This window comes from Leptopilina heterotoma, unplaced genomic scaffold (genome assembly GCF_015476425.1).
Source record: "Leptopilina heterotoma isolate Lh14 unplaced genomic scaffold, ASM1547642v1 Lhet_54, whole genome shotgun sequence".
NCBI classification, from domain to species: Eukaryota; Metazoa; Arthropoda; class Insecta; order Hymenoptera; family Figitidae; genus Leptopilina; species Leptopilina heterotoma.
The window spans coordinates 2,376,276-2,392,995 of NW_025111118.1; the positions used below are offsets into that span (position 1 = coordinate 2,376,276).

Genomic DNA, 16,720 nt, shown 5'->3' on the forward strand with positions numbered 1-16,720 from the left:
TTTTTTTCCTTGTTATTTTTTTTCAATCTAGAAATATCATCAGTTTTAGGGAAAAATTACTTTTTTTTAATTAAAAACTGTAATTTAGTATATTGGAATTTCTCTCCGAGAAATTTAAATTCATATGAAAAAAATTTAATGTTTCAAAAAAAAAATATTTCCCTTTTGCAAAAAGTAGAAACTTAACTAAAAAATTTGTTAACTTAGAAAAAATGACAGTTTTTATAATTTTTTTTTAAGAAGAGAAAGTGGGACTTCATTAATTTAGAGGAATTTCCACTACTTTAAATTTGCTAATACTAGAAATCAAAAAACTATTCTCAAAAATTATAATCAAATTCTTTAAAACGATTCATTTCTTATCAGAAATTATTCGAAATTCAATAATTTTCAATATCTAGTATTTTTATAAAATTTCGCAAAAGAATTCAATTATATTTGTAAAAAATTTATAAAATTCATTCAAAATTAATTATTTTCATAAATAACAAAATTTCCACAGGAATTAAATTAATTTAGAATAGCATTTTCAAAAAAAATTCGAAAAAATCAATTATTTAACAAAATTTTTATACAATTCTTCACAATAATTCAATTACTTTCACTAATAATAAGATTTTTCATAGAAATTTAATTTTTTAAAAAAATTTTTGATAAAATATAAGCAAGCATTCAATTATTTTCATAAATAATAAAATTCATCGAAAAATTTCAATTATTTTTAATACTATTTTAAATTAATCTATCGAAAAATTCAATTATTTTCACAAATTTTACAAATTCACAGTTTTCTACAAGCATTCAATTATTTAAAATAAAATCTTCAAAATATTTATTACATTTTGAAAAAATTAATTATTTAAAACAATTTTTATAAAATTCTTATGAAGAATTCAATTATTTTCAAAAATAACAAAATTTTTCACAGAAATTCAATTCTTTCCAAATATTTTAATAAAATTTTTCGCAATAATTCAATTATTTTCATAATTAATAAAATTCTTCGCAGGAAATCAATTATTTTTGAAAAATTTAATAAAATTCATTGCAAATTCAATTATTTTTATAAATAATAAAATTCTTCGCAGGAAATCAATTATTTTTGAAAAATTTAATAAAATTCATTGCAAATTCAATTATTTTCATAAATAATAAAATTCTTCTCAGAAATTCAATTATTTTTTAAAAAATTGATTAATTCTTTTTTTTTTAATTCTTTACAATTATTCAATTATTTTCATAAATAATAAAATTCTGTTGAAGAATTCAATTATTTTCCCAAATAATAAAATTTTTACGAGAATTCAATTATTTAAAAAGAATTAAATAAAATTTTTCGCAAGAATTCAATTATTTTCATAAATAATAAAATTCTTCGCAGGAAATCAATTATTTTTGAAAAATTTAATAAAATTCATTGCAAATTCAATTATTTTCATAAATTATAAAATTCATCGTAGGATTTCAATTATTTTTAATTTTAATACAATTTTTTAGGAATTGCTAAAAAAATGTAATTATTCAAAAAAATTGGTTTTTTATAATTCTTTGGAAAAATTCAATTATTTACAAAAATATTAGAATTTTTCACAGGAATTTAATTATTTTCAAATATTTTTTTCAATAAAATTTGTCGAAAGAAATCAATTATTTTAAATACAATTTTAATTCAATTTTTTTGAAATAATTCAATTATTCTTTTAGATTTGAATAAAATTGTTCATCAGAATTCAATTATTTACATAAATAATTCTTTGAAAGAATTCAATTATTAAAGATAAATAACAAAATTATTCCTGAAATTTCAAATATTTTGAGCCATTTTAATAAAATTCTTTGTATAATTCAATTATTTTGATATAATTTAATAAAATTCTTTGCAAAATTCAATTATCTGTAGAAATAACAATATTCATCACAAGAATTCAATCATTTATAAAAGTAATAAATTTTTTCTTAGAAATTCAATTATTATTTTAAAAAAATTACAAAATTTTTCACAGAAATTCAATTCTTTTTAACATTTTAATAAAATTTTCCGCAATAATTTAATTATTTTCATAAATAATAAAATTCCTCTCAGGAATTGAATTATTTTTGAAAATTTTAATAAAATTCTTTGCAACTATTAAATTATTTTCATAAATAATAAAATTCATCGCAGGATTTCAATTATTTTTTTATTTATTTCAACAATTTATTTCAATTTATAATATTATTTTATTTCAATTAATTTTTAATTTTACAGGAATTGTTCAAAAAAATGTAATTATTCTTAAAAATTAAATTTCAATTCCTCGAAAAAATCAATTATTTAAAAAAATGTTTTTTTAATTCTTTGGAAGAATTCAATTGTTTACAAAAATATTAGAATTTTTCAAAGAAATTCAATTATTTTTAAATATTTCAATAAAATTGTTTGAAAGAAATCAATTATTTTAAATACAATATTAATTAAATTTTTTTGGAAATAATTCAATTATTCTTTTAGATTTTAATAAAATTCTTCCCAATAATTCAATTATGTCGATAAATAACAAAATTATTCCCGAAAATTCAATTTTTTTTTTGGGCACTCGGCATTTTAATAAAATTCTTTGCAAAATTCAATTATTTTGTGACATCTTAATAAAATTCTTTGCAAAATTCAATTGTTTTGAGACATTTCAATAAAATTCCTTGCAAAGTTCAATTATCTTTATAAATAACAATATTCATCACAAGAATTTATTTTTTTTTAAAAGTAATAAATTTCTTCTTAGAAATTCAATTATTTTCATGAATAATGAAAATTTCTCAGATATACAGTTATTTAAATTAGAATTCGTATAAAATTAGTCGCAGGAATTTTAATTTATTAGCAGGATAAGAAAGAAGTAAATAATATTTGTGATGAAAATTAGGAATAAGCGAGGAAAATAAAATATAGAATGGAATTTTTGGCAGTTTTGTGAAACGAGTTTTTTTGGTCGTCAAGTTTAATTTTTCGATAGCTACTTTTTTAACAACTTTTTTTGAAAAAAAAAGTTTGAAAGCTACTTTTTACTACTTTTTTTAAAATTGATTATCGTGTACGAAGTCTGAGTAGATTATGTAAAGAAATTCACTAACTGTGATTCCTGGTACTTATACTGTTCAAACATAAATCCTTAATTCTTTGGCAATTTCTTCGATTTGTCGAAAATCCCATTGTCAATTTCGAATTGCAATTGTACTTTCAGGTAATAAAGAGTAAAAAAAATGCATTACAAAAAGTACCTTTCATGTAATAAAAAAAAAAATTGTAAAACTACTTTCATGTACCAAAAAAGTACAATTGTATACTTTTCATTAAAACCGAGGTTAAAACTTGAAAACATAAACTTGAATTTAATATTGAAATGGGACTTTTTTGTTTATAAGAGAAAAAAAAGAAGAAAAAGAAGAAGAAGAAGATTCTCTTTATTTTCACGCATTTGTGACATTTTTTTCTCTTGTGAAACTGCAAGTTGGTATTTGTTAACGTTTTCTGAATTTACGAACCTCGCATCGTATTTATCCTTTTAATTCGAGATAAATACTGAAGTTTCGCGAGGTTTCTCTGCGCGTTGCATGGAGAACGATACAGTATTCCCATAAGCAGATTCTCTATAAGTATTTATACAATGCACAGAATGCAAACTCCCCCGTTACATTCCTTTTCAAACAGAATTCCCCATCGAACACCGACGACGCCTTGCCCGCATTCCCCTTATACTCTTTATTTTAACTACTGTCATTAGTTTGCGCGAGAATATTTTGTATATATTCGAGAATATACAAAATTTGTAAATTAACAAATCAAATTTTATTTCATTAATTCTCGGTGTATAATTATTAAACATGTTGACACTCAATGACGATGGTAATTTTGCTTTTGCCACCTTTAGCCTCTCGCATTCTGTGCTCACGGTGCATTTTTAACTTTTTTTTCTCTTTTAATCACCTTCTTGGTTGTTTTCTGCAAATTTTTACGATTTTCAATTTTTTAGTGTGATTCGCTCTTGAAGAGATGATTATTTTTTTTGTAGACATTAATTAATTATCTACTATTAGATATTAATCCTAAAGAATATTTTGATTCACTATAAAAATTATTAGAAACTTAAAAAATGTCCCATTAAATTTATTTACGAATTTCTTTAATTGTAAAATTATTCGAAAATTAGCAATTTTAAAAATAATAGAATTTAAAAATTTTCTAATTTAAATTTTAGTTAAAAACACTAAAAAAAATTCAGTTTTGGAAAAATTACAAACAATTGCAAAAATTTAATTATTTTAAAAAAAAAACTAATAATAAGATTTTTCATAGAAATACAATTTTTTAAAAAGAATTTGATAAAATGTAAGCAAGAATTTCACAAATTTCACAAATTCACAGTTTTCTACAAGAATTCAATTATTTGAAATAAAATCTTCAAAATATTTATTATATTTCGAAAAAATTAATTATTTAAAACAATGTTTATAAAATTCTTCTGAAGAATTCAATTATTTTCAAAAATAACAAAATTTTTTACAGAAATTCAATTCTTTTTAAACATTTTAATAAAATTTTTCGCAATAATTCAATTATTTTCATAAATAATAAAATTCTTCACAGGAAATGAATTATTTTTAAAAATTTAATTTCAATTCCTCGAAAAAACTAATTATTTAAAAAAATGTTTTTTTTTAATTCTTTGGAAGAATTCAATTATTTACAGAAATATTAGAATTTTTCACAGGAATTTAATTATTTCTTTAATTGTAAAATTATTCGAAAATTAACAATTTTAAAAATAATAGAATTTAAAAATTTTCTTATTTTAATTTTTTTTTGAAAACACTAAAAAATTCAGTTTTGGAGAAATTACAAATAATTGCAAAAATTCAATTATTTAAAAAAAAAAAAAATTCTTCTTCTAAAATTCAACTATATGTTTAAAATTTAAAAAAAATTCTCGTAAAAATTTTAATTATATCTTTATAAATAACAAATATCTTTTACAAAGTTCAATTCTTTTCATAAATAATACATTTTTTTACGGAATTGAATTATTTCCATAAAAAATAATTTTAAATTCTAGAAAATAATAATTGAATTAAAATGATGAAAATAATTTCGATGAAGTTACAGTAACAATATTCTTATAATATAAAAAAATGATTTTATCTCTCGGTCATCTTTAATTATTAGAAATTAGAAATTAAAAAATTTCAAATTCAAACCTTTTTTAAATTCAACAACTTATTATAAAAATATTATAATAAAACATAAAAAAAATCGATCCATTTCTTTATGTTTTATTTTTTTAAAAGAATTTTCCACTACAATTCTTCTTCAAATAAATTATTTTTAATAATTTTTGAAAAAGTTCTTTGAGAATTTTCAAATCAATTTGTTTATAATTTAATTTTTCGAAATTTCGATTATTTGAAAATTCATCAATTAAATATATATTGCAAAAAACAAAACTTCAAATAATTTGAACAAAAATTCAATTAAACTGTTTCAAAAAAATTAATTCTACAGAATTGTTAGTTAAAAATATGAAAATTTCAGATTTTTTAAAATTTTAATTTGAAACCTTTCCAAAATTCAATTATTTCTAAAAAAAAATTCACGAAATATATAATTATTATCTAAAATTTCAACTGAAATTCATTTTTAAATCAAAATTTTATTAGAAAATTCTACGAGAATTCAATTATATAAATACAAAAATAAATATTTATTGAATAATTAAATGTTTCTTAAAATTGAATTCTCATAAAGAATTTTATCAACAAATTTTTAAATAATTTAATTCTTTTCACGAATTTTAATAAAATTTTTTAAGAATAATTACATTTTCCAGGAATTCGATTAGAATTAAATTAAAAATAATTGAAATTTTGCAACGAGTTTTATTATTTATGAAAATTATAAAATCCTAAATAAAAAAAGTTTCATTATTTATGAAAATAGTTAAATTCCTGTAAAAATTTGTAATATTCATGAAAATAATTGAATTGTTTCGAAGATATTTATAAAAAATTTGTAAATAATTGAATTCCTGTGAAATTTGTATTATTTACGAAAATAATTAAATGTTTGCGTAGAATTTTATTAAAATTTTCAAAAATAATTGAATTCCTGAGAAGAATTTTATTATTTATGAAAATAATTGAATTATTGCGAAAAATTTTATTAAAATGTTTAAAAAGAATTGAATTTCTGTGGAAAATTTTGTTATTTTTCAAAAGTAATTGAATTCTTCATAAGAATTGTAGAAATATATGGTTTTAAATAACTAATTTTTTCGAAATATAATAAATATTATGAAAAAAATTTTTTTTTTTTTTAATAATTGAATTGTCGTGGAAAACTTTATTTGTGAAAATAATTGAAATCGCAAAAAGAATTATCAATTATTTATTTTTTTTATTTTTTATATTTATATTTCTTTATTTTTGATGAAACTAATTAAATCCCTGTAAAAAATTTTATTATTTATGAAAATAATTGAATTATTTTGAAGATATTTATAAAAAAATTTCTAAATAATTGAATTCCTGTGAAATTTTTATTAGTTATGAAAATAATTAAATGTTCGCGTAGAATTTGATTAAAAAAATTTTTAAAAATTGATTTTTTACACAATTTTATTAAAATATTCTGGTATAATTGATATATTATCCATAAGACTACGAGAAATAATTATATTTTTCCAGAATTATATTGAAATGTTTTGAAATAAGAGAAATTTTATGAAAAATAATTTTTTTTTTTCAACAAAGTTGATGAAATATTTTTAGATTTTCAAAAATTATTCAAAAAAATAAATTGTATTTTTTCTAGAACTTTATTGAAATACTTTTGAAATAAATAAAAGTTTTCAAATTTGTAGAACAAATTGATTTATTTAAGAATTGTATTACAATTTTATATAATATTTGAATTTTTTAAAGAATGCTTTTGAAATTTTTAAAAATAATTGAATTTTTACTCAATTTTATTAAAAAATTTTGAAATTATCCAAAAGGCTACGAAAAATAATTGATTTTTTCAAAATTTTATTAAAATATTTCCAAATAATTAAAATTTCCTAAAATTCTATTAAAAAGAATTACATTTATTATGTGAAGAATTTTTTTTTGTTGCAATAATTGAAATAAAATTTCACAAAATTCTGTAAATAATTTAATTATTTAAATTGTATTACAATACAATTTATTTTATATAATAATTGAATTTCGAAGCAATTTTTTTTTAATGTTTCAAAATAATGGAAATGTTTTAAATTTTCTACCAGCGTAATACAATTTTTTAAAACAAAATTATTATTTACAGAGTAAACTTTATTACTTCTGAGGTAAATTTTTTCTAATTTTTCTAAAGAAATTTTTTTCGGAAATAGTAAAAGTTATTTTATAAATAACAATTTTTAATAGTTAATTTTACTTAGTTCGATATGAAATTTATCAATTACAATTTTAAAATAAAAGTAGCGTTACAATAATTTGTTGTACTCAATATGAAAAATCCTCTTTTCTTTAATTAGAATTTCTTTTTGAAAATTTGAAATCCCTTTTTTTTAATTTGAATCAACTTTTAAAAAATTTTATTTTTTTGATGAATCACGAATGAATTATGAATGAATAAAAACATGAAAATTTTTTTTATTAATTGTTAGTATATAAATATGCGTCTTTTCTATATTTCAGTCGTATGAAATTAAAAAGAAAGTTTGAGCAATCTTCATGTGGGAGTTTTGACTGATCTTCGATTTTAACTGAATTTTTTTGAATTATTCAAACTTTCGTTCATTTTTAGTTTTACACCTAAAGTTTATTTTTTCTATTTATGAAACTGAAAATATTTTCTTTTAACACAACTAGAAATTGGATTTCTTTCTTTTTTTTGAGAAATCGCAACAGGTGAAGATCAAATTGACCTAGAAATAATTATAAGAGGAATGGTTAGAAATTTGGTGTTTGTTTTTTAGTTTTTTTTTCGTCTGGCATAAAAATAACGAGTATAGAAATCAGTGAAATTACATATTGTATATATATATATATATATAGTGATTGAAATTTAAGGAGTTTGAGATGACTGTTAAAAATGTAGTAGCTCGTGCCGCTTCTTCTCTGGACCACCTTCTCTTTTTGCTACCTCTCTTTAAACAGTTTCTCTTCTTTTCTTCTCCTCCACAATATCGTTCCAGCCACCCCGTGTTCTCCTTTACTCTCCTTCTCTCTTTTTCTCAAATACGACCTCCTGCTTCGTTCATCTCATTCTTATTATTCTTATTTTATCCTAACAACCAAACTATGCTTCTAACTAAACTCAGAATTTTTTTTTTTTTTTTTTTTTTGGAAAAGTATAAATTTTGTTTTTTTAACCGATATTTTCAAAGTTTTAGAATAAATTAAATTTATGCAATCATTTATAATTTTCCCAAAATTCAATTTTTTTTTAGTGTTTTTGAGTAAAATTCGTCTATAAATCCACTATTTTTAATAATTAATTAAATATATATATTAAAAAATGTAACATTTGAATTATTAAAATTTTTTAAAAATAATAATTGTGTCTGAAAATCAGGGAAGAAGAAAATAAAATTTTTGTGTCAGCTTTATAAAATAATTTGATACTTTGAAAATAAACGTATAGATATATCATAAGAGGCAAAATAAAAAAAAATTTGACGTCAACAGTTAGGAATAAAATTTGGATAATAGGGAATAAGGAATTTAATAAATGAACGGAAGCATTAATAATAATAATCTAAATCGTGATTCATTTAACGTTCAGCTTAAGAGCGGAATAATATAGTTAAAACAAAGACACAACATTCTTCATGCGTTCAGATTGCACGCGTGCGCTCCCCAACCAAGGTACAAATTAACACACAAAGGAACTAAGGATACCTATAAATACGTATAGCAACGCAACGGCGGGACGGATTGCATGAATTCAAGACGGAAAACGAAACCAGTCGAACACACTGCAATCTGAATTCAAAGCGCGGTTTAGCAATGTAACAACCACAACAACAACAACGAAAAAGAAATGTGTTTGTGCCTTCGTTATTTTTTCTTCCTTCCTCCTTTCAATATATGTAGCAAACATTCACAAACGCTCAAGATAAATATCAAAAATGTTATTTTTTTTTTAAAAAAGTCGTCCCTACGAATTGCCCGCTTCTGTTTGTGCACAATTTCAAGTACCATAAATATCTACTTTATGAGAAAATATTTTGAATATTAAAGAAGAATTGTACAATCTCTAAACCTGATTAAGTCACTTTTGACTATAATCAAATGGAAACGATAAAAGTTCACCAAATTAATTTGTAACCTTTTGACTAAATTCTTGATTGAAAACTACTAATTGGTAGTGGAAGGCTACCATAATTTATTTGTTAAGGTTACTAATTCATTTAACAATTCTGATTTTTTAAACAGAAATTTATTGAAATTTTTTGAAATAATTGAAACATCCTACAGTTCCAGAAAAAGTTGAATTATTTAAAAATTTTATTATTATGCAATATATTATAAAATATTTGAATTTTTAAATAATTCTGTTAAAATTTTATGAAATAGTTGAATTTTGAAAATTATTGAATCTTGGCACAATTTTTTTTTTTTTTTTTTTTTGAAATGTTTTGTAATAATTAAAATCTTCCAAAATTCGACGAAAAGAAATTGAATTTTTTTAGAATTTTATTTAAATATTTTGAAATAATTGTAATTTTCCAAAATTTGACGAAAAGTAATTGCATTTTTCCAGAATTTTATTGAAATATTTTCAAATAAGAGAAATTTAAAAAAAAAATATGTTATTTTACAAAGTTATTGAATTATGATTAAATTTTCAAAAATTATTCAAAAAAACATTTGTTTTCTTTTCAGAATTTTATTGAAATATTTTGAAATAATTGAAACATTCAAAAGTTCTAGAAAAATTTGAATTGTTTGAGAAGTTTAATGCAATTTTATTAGATAATTGAATTTTAAAGGAATGCTTTTAAAATTTTATAAAATGTTTAAATTTTTAAAGAATTCTGTTGAAATTTTATAAAATAATTGAATGTTTGCACAATTTTTTTTGAACTGTTTTGTAAATAATTAAAATCTTCCAAAATTCGACGAAAAGTAATTGAATTTTTTCAGAATTTTAGTGGAATATTTTGAAATAATTGAAATTTTCCAAAAATCAACCAAAATAATTGAATTTTTTCAGAATTTTATTTAAATACTTTTGAAATAATTGAAATTTTCCAAAATTCTAGAAAAAATTTAATTATTTAAGAATTTTTATGCTATTTTTTGACATATTAAAATTTTTAAAGAATGCTTTTGAAATTTTAAAAAATTTTTAAATTTTTAAAGAATTCTGTTGAAATTTCATGAAGCAATTGAATTTTTAAGATAATTGAATCTTGGCAAAATGTTTTTGAAATATTTTGTAATAATTCAAATCTTCAAAAATCCTACGAAAATAATTGAATTTTTCCAGAATTTTATATAAATATTTTGAAATAATTGAAATTTTCCAAAATTTGACGAAAATTAATTGTACTTTTCCAGAATTTTATTGAAATATTTTGAAATATTTGAAACTTCCCAAAGTTTCAACATAAATTAAATAATTTAAGAATTTTATTGATATTTTGAAAAATATTTCAATTTTTAAAGAATTTTTAAAAAATTTTATAAAATAATTAAATTTTTTTTACAATTCTATTGAAATATTTAAAAATTTTCCAAAATTCTTTTTAAAAAAAATAATTGTATTTTTTCAGAATTTCATTAAAATATTTTTAAATGATTGAAACTTTCCAAAATTAACAAAAAAATTGTAATATTTTCTAATTTTATTGCACGTTAATAAAATATTTGAATGTTTTTGAAGAATTTTGTTGAAATTTTATGAAATAATTGAATCTTTCCAAAATTTTATTGAAATATTTAAAAATAGTTTAAAATTATCTAAAATGATACGAAAAATAATTGATTTCTTCGAAATTCTATTTAAATAATTTTAAATAATTATAATTTCTTAAAAATCTATGAAAAATAATTACATTTTTTTAAACAATTTCAATGACGTTTTTGCAATAATTCTTTAAAAATATTGAATTGTCTAAAAATTTTAATGCAATTTTATGAAAGATTTAAATTATTTATTGATTTTATTAAATTTTTTAAATTAATTGAATTTTGAAACAATTTTTTGTTGTTATTGTAATGTTTTGTAATATTTGAAATTTTTGAAAAATTAACAAGAACAATTGAATTTTATCAGCATTTAAGTGAAATATTTTGAAATTTTACAATAATTCTATTTAAAAAATTGAATTGTTTAAGAATTTTATTGCAATTTTGTGAAATAATTGAATTGTTTCACAATTTTATTGAAATATTTTAAAATAATTCAAATTTTTTAGAATTCTACGTAAAATAAATAAATAATTGAATTTTTTAATAATTCTACGAAAAATAATTGAATTTGTTTGAAATATTTTTAAATAATTAAAATTGTCCAATATCTATGAAAAATAATTTCAGTTTTTTTAATTTTACGACTTTTATTGGATTTTTTGCAATATTTGAAAGTAAATTTTGCAAATTTCTGAATAAATATTATTTAAAAATCTTATTGCAATTTTAATAAATGATTGAATTTAAAAAAAAATAATTTAGATATAAGTAGAAATAAATAGTCTTTGAAATCTGAACTTTGAAAATTTATAACTGTACAGCTTTTAAATTTGTTCTTTTTTTATTTTTCAGCTCTAAAGGTGAAATTGATGCTGAGGCGACCAATTAATCAACTGGTGGCGCAGGGTATCATGCCTCGTGAGTACTTTTCACTTTCATGTAAACTTTGATCCAGTAATCGACTATTTGTCATGCCAAATAAAAATTACTCGTGGTAGAGAGAAACAATTTCTCGAAAATTTACCTTAAAAAAACCTGGATTTATTTTTGCTAATATGTCAAAATGAATAAAATTAAATAATAGTTAAAGAAGAAAATTAAATTAGAAGTTTAAGAAGAAAATAATATTAAAATAAAAATTAAAAAAATAAATAAAATTCAACATTAAACAAAAAATTAAACTTAAAATTAAGGAAAGAAAATTTTTTTTTTAAATTAAGAAAAAAATGAAAGCAAAAAAGGAAACAAGAATAAAATTTATTTTTTAGAAACTTAATTTTCTTCTAAATTTCTTTCTTCGTTAGCGTATATATTGTTCCTCGGCTGCAATTATTTTTTAAAAGTTACGAGAAGAATTTCCAAAGAAACTGAAACATTCTCATGATAATTCAGAAGCATGTCGCAACATGAAGTAAATGTTTTTTGTAACATCCACCAAGTTACCTTTCTTACAATTGCTACTGATTAATCCAATTACTACTTAATTATACCCAAAGATCACGGTACTAGTTAACTCGAGAAACACATAACTCGAGAACTTAATGTTTCTAATACCTTCAAATGAGTTGAACGTCATCAATTGAAGATCGTAGTTGGTCTATAATTGATAGCTAAATTTTTTCCCAACAACTAAAGTGTTGCTTTTTTTCCCTGTAAAAATAAAAGTGGCCAATTATGTAATTGATTCTTGTTTACGGAATTAGTTTTCTTGCTCTGTACAATATACAATTATTCAAATATAATATATATTTATAAAAATATTTATAATTTATTTGTCATAATAAAAATAAATAATAGGTGTTATATTTAGGAATTTTTTTTCAATTATTTCCTGGACCAAAGGAGTACAAAAATAATAATAAATACAGCAAATAGTTGTAAAAAATAATATTATTATAATAATATAATAATTCAGTTTTAATGAACTATTATTAACTATTAATTACTTAATTAATAATTAATTAATAAAAAAATTATTTTTAAAAATAAAAGAAATATTTTTTGTGAATTCGATTAGTCAATTGCAATTTTTTGTTGAAAATAAAACAAATAGAATTTCAAAAGTTTATTCTAAAATAATGCGAAATACAATTTTTATAACTTTAATTTACAAACGACAATTTTTTTTTAAATTTTTAGTTTCTTTTAGAAAAAAATTTCCATAATTTCTATTTTTTAATCGTAATTTTTAACGGAATTAGTATTTTTTTTAGAAATAAGAATTTACACTATTTCTATTTCGTTGTCACAATTTTTATACAAAAACCTGATTTTTTTAAAGGGAATAAATGGAAATTTTCCAAATTCTATTAATAACAATTTCATTCGTTATTTTTAGAGTATTATTGAAATTTCTTGAAATAATTAAAATTAAATTTTCTAAAAAATAAAAAAACTGAAGTTTTTAATAATTTTATTGAAATATTTTGAAATAATTGAAATTCACCTAAAATTCTACGAAAAATAATTAAATATTTCCAAAATTTTATTGATATAATTAAAATTTTCCTCAAATACAATTACTAACAATTTCATTTTCTATTTTATTAATTTTATTGAAATATTCTAAAGTAATGAAAACAAAGTTTTCTAAAATTAAAAAAAATCGAATTTTTCGATAATTTTATTGAAATTTTAAGAAATAATTTCATTTTCTTAATAATTTTATTAAATTTTTTAAAATAATTGAATTACCAATAATTTCATTGCAATATTTTGAAATAATTAAAAAATTTCCAAAATTTAATTCAAGAAAGTAAGTTTTTAGAAATTTTATAACAATGTTATGAAATAATTTAATTGTTTCACAGTTTTAATTGAAATATTTACAAATAATTGAAATTTACCAAAATTGTTCGAAAAATAATAATTGATTTTTTCAGAATTTTGTTGAAATATTTTTAAATTTTCCCAAATTCTTCACAAAATAATTGTATTTTTTAAGAATTTTTATTGAAATATTTTTCAATAATTGAAATTCTCCATAGTTTTAGAAAAAAATTGAATTATTTAAAAGTTTTATTACAATTTTATGAAATAATTGCATTTTTTAATTATTTTATTGCAATTTTATGAAATAATTGAATTTTGCAAGAATTTCATGGGAATATTTCAAAATAATTTAAATTTCCCAAAATTATATTTAAAAAAATTGAATTTTTTTTAGAATTTTATTGAAATAATTTAAATTTTTTTTGAAGTAATTGAAATTAAGTTTCCCAAAATTTTATTAGAAAAAATTGGATTTTCAAAGAATTACGAAGGAATTGAATTTTTCAAGAATTTTATTAAAATATTTAAAAATAATTGATATTTTCCAAAATTGTATGAAAAATAAGTGAATATTTTCAAAATTTTATTGATGTAATTCAAATTTCCCCAAATGCAATTCCTAACAATTTCATTTTCTATTTTATTAATTTTATTGAAATATTCTAAAATAATGAAAACAAAATTTTGTGACGATATAGAAGTGAAATCAAAATATTATTATTTAATTGTATTTAAAATATCGTTTTTATTCGACGCACGAAATTTGTTGTACGCTCCTGAGTGCCGATTGTGCGCGTGCGCTCAGCCTACGACCAATAGCGAGCGAGTATGTCTCTCCCGACGAGATCTTCTCCCTCCATAACGCACCGAATCGAGGACCCTGAATGCACGGTCCGAGATCATCACTTCTCGAAGCGGTATTACCGCGATAGGGTCTCTGATGTGGTATTACCACGATGAGATCGAAGTGGTTTCACCACAAGCGGTATCACCGCAAGCGGTATCACCGCAAGCGGTATCACCGCATAGGAGATAAAGAGGTGTTACCTCACGGGTAGGAACGCGCTCTCCCACGAAATCGTTCGGTGCCGTTTCGAAAGTCGTCGTTGTCCGAAATGTCGTTTATTGTATTGTAACTCGTCGCGTTACTATACTAAAATCCGCGTTTGCTTTATGTTATCGTTTTATCGCTTTGTAACTCGCCGCGTACTCTTTTACGGAAATCCGCGTCTCGCACGTTAATGTTTTTTATTGTAAATTAAACTAATCGTCAACGTCGTCGAAATCACGGTTAACGCACGAATTTATGTCGCTTTACGTACTTCGTTAATGTTCGCGATATTACGTTTACGTCGTTTTTCTCGTCTCCGCGCGGACGAATTTAATCAATTTCTGTACTCATTATTTGTATCTCACATTTTATCGCTTTGTTGTTCTAAATATATCTTGAATTCGATTCTGTAATTAAAATGTTAAAATTTTCTAAACGAACCCTGACCGACGAGCAATCCACACCCTTAACATTCATTACAGATTTGGCGCCCGAACAGGGACGGTTAATGTAAAACGGTTAGTTCAAAACGGTCGGTTTGAAATGGAAACGATCGCTTACGAAAACGGTTTAAAGTTGTGTATTCTTTCAGTTTTGTGTTTATTCGAAAAATCACCGCGTCTCGGGAATAATGCCGTTTAGTTTCGTTAAACCGTACGATTACGCGAATAATTCGGAATTGATCGTCGTTATAGTCGATTTCCTTTTTATTTTATCCGACGATAAAAGATGATGAATAACGACTCGCTAGTCGAGTATTTTTTTATCCTTTTCACGCGTTCCGTTCGTTTCGTTTCGAATACGTTTGCCGTCGATTGATAGCTTCTTAAATTTCTAATTTTCGCTAATCCCGTCAATCGCCGAATATGTCGATGCCCACGTTAACGTTCGTCGAGAACGGTACACGTCCGTCCTCCCGAAATATTCGTATGAAGTTTATTTTACGTTCCGTCGTGCATTTTTAGTTCGCGCATTAAAAATGAGTCATTCCGTTTTGTACATAGTTCCATTTTCTTTCTTTTCATACGAATTATACGTTAGATTAAACCGTTATTACGATTTCCGGAAATTATGTTTCGTTACCTGTCGAAACCCGCATCACGTCTTCCACGTTACTGTACCGAGAACAGACGAACCGTCGCGATTAATTTTCGAGAAGATTTTCGCATATCCAGACCGTCGTTTATTCTATTCGCACGATTATTTTATGAATTATGAATCGTTATTTGTTATAGTGTTCGATCGAATAATTACAAAACCGTCGGTCCTAGATTTGTCCGCATCGGATTTACACGCGATTATTCATTCGACTTTGATCGCTTATACAATTACGAACGATCTCGATTTGTTTTACGAAAAGGACATTTTCCTTTTATTCACGCCGTTTCCCTCTTTTGTTAACGCTTTACCGGAAATATTCAACGCCGCAGAATATTTCAACGCACCGAACGTCACGCATACGCAGTTAGTATCGTCAAACCGAGAGAAAGGTTCGCGATCTAACGTTACCGAAAACGAAACCGAAATACGAAGAAATATCTTGACGTCGAAAAGATATTTTCCCTTAACCCACGTCGATACGGAAATATTTCAACGTCGCAGAAATATTTCAACGAGCCGATCTTTTGCATACATTTATCGCCGCGTCGAATTAATGTATTGTAAAAACTTTATGTACGGAGTTACGTTATTGCATTACGTCGCGCAATGCGTATACTCACCGTCAGTTTTGTTTGTACGTCGATCATTCAACTGACTAAAGTGTTCGAGTCGATTAGAAAACGTTAATCGTCAGTAAAAAGTTCCAGCTGTTCGTTTTGTTTTATACCTAATCGCACGATATTCGTTTACTCACGCCGATTACGATCCGAATTACGTTTCAGCGAAAAGATCAGTTAATTGTTACGAAAACGTCGTCACTTAGTTTTAGACTCGCGTTTTGCAATGTAATGAATTAATTTT

At 21.9% G+C, this 16,720-nt stretch overlaps 1 protein-coding gene across 2 annotated transcripts in view; it reads left to right on the plus strand.

Annotated features, from left to right (window-relative positions):
- LOC122508550 (myocardin-related transcription factor A) overlaps nt 1-16,720 on the plus strand; it is a 191,469-nt gene that overhangs the window by 157,469 nt on the left and 17,280 nt on the right. For both annotated transcript variants that reach the window (XM_043621974.1, XM_043621975.1), the window contains one exon: nt 11,788-11,853. In XM_043621974.1, the coding sequence (XP_043477909.1) occupies nt 11,788-11,853 (66 nt within the window). The remainder of the gene's footprint in view (nt 1-11,787; nt 11,854-16,720) is intronic.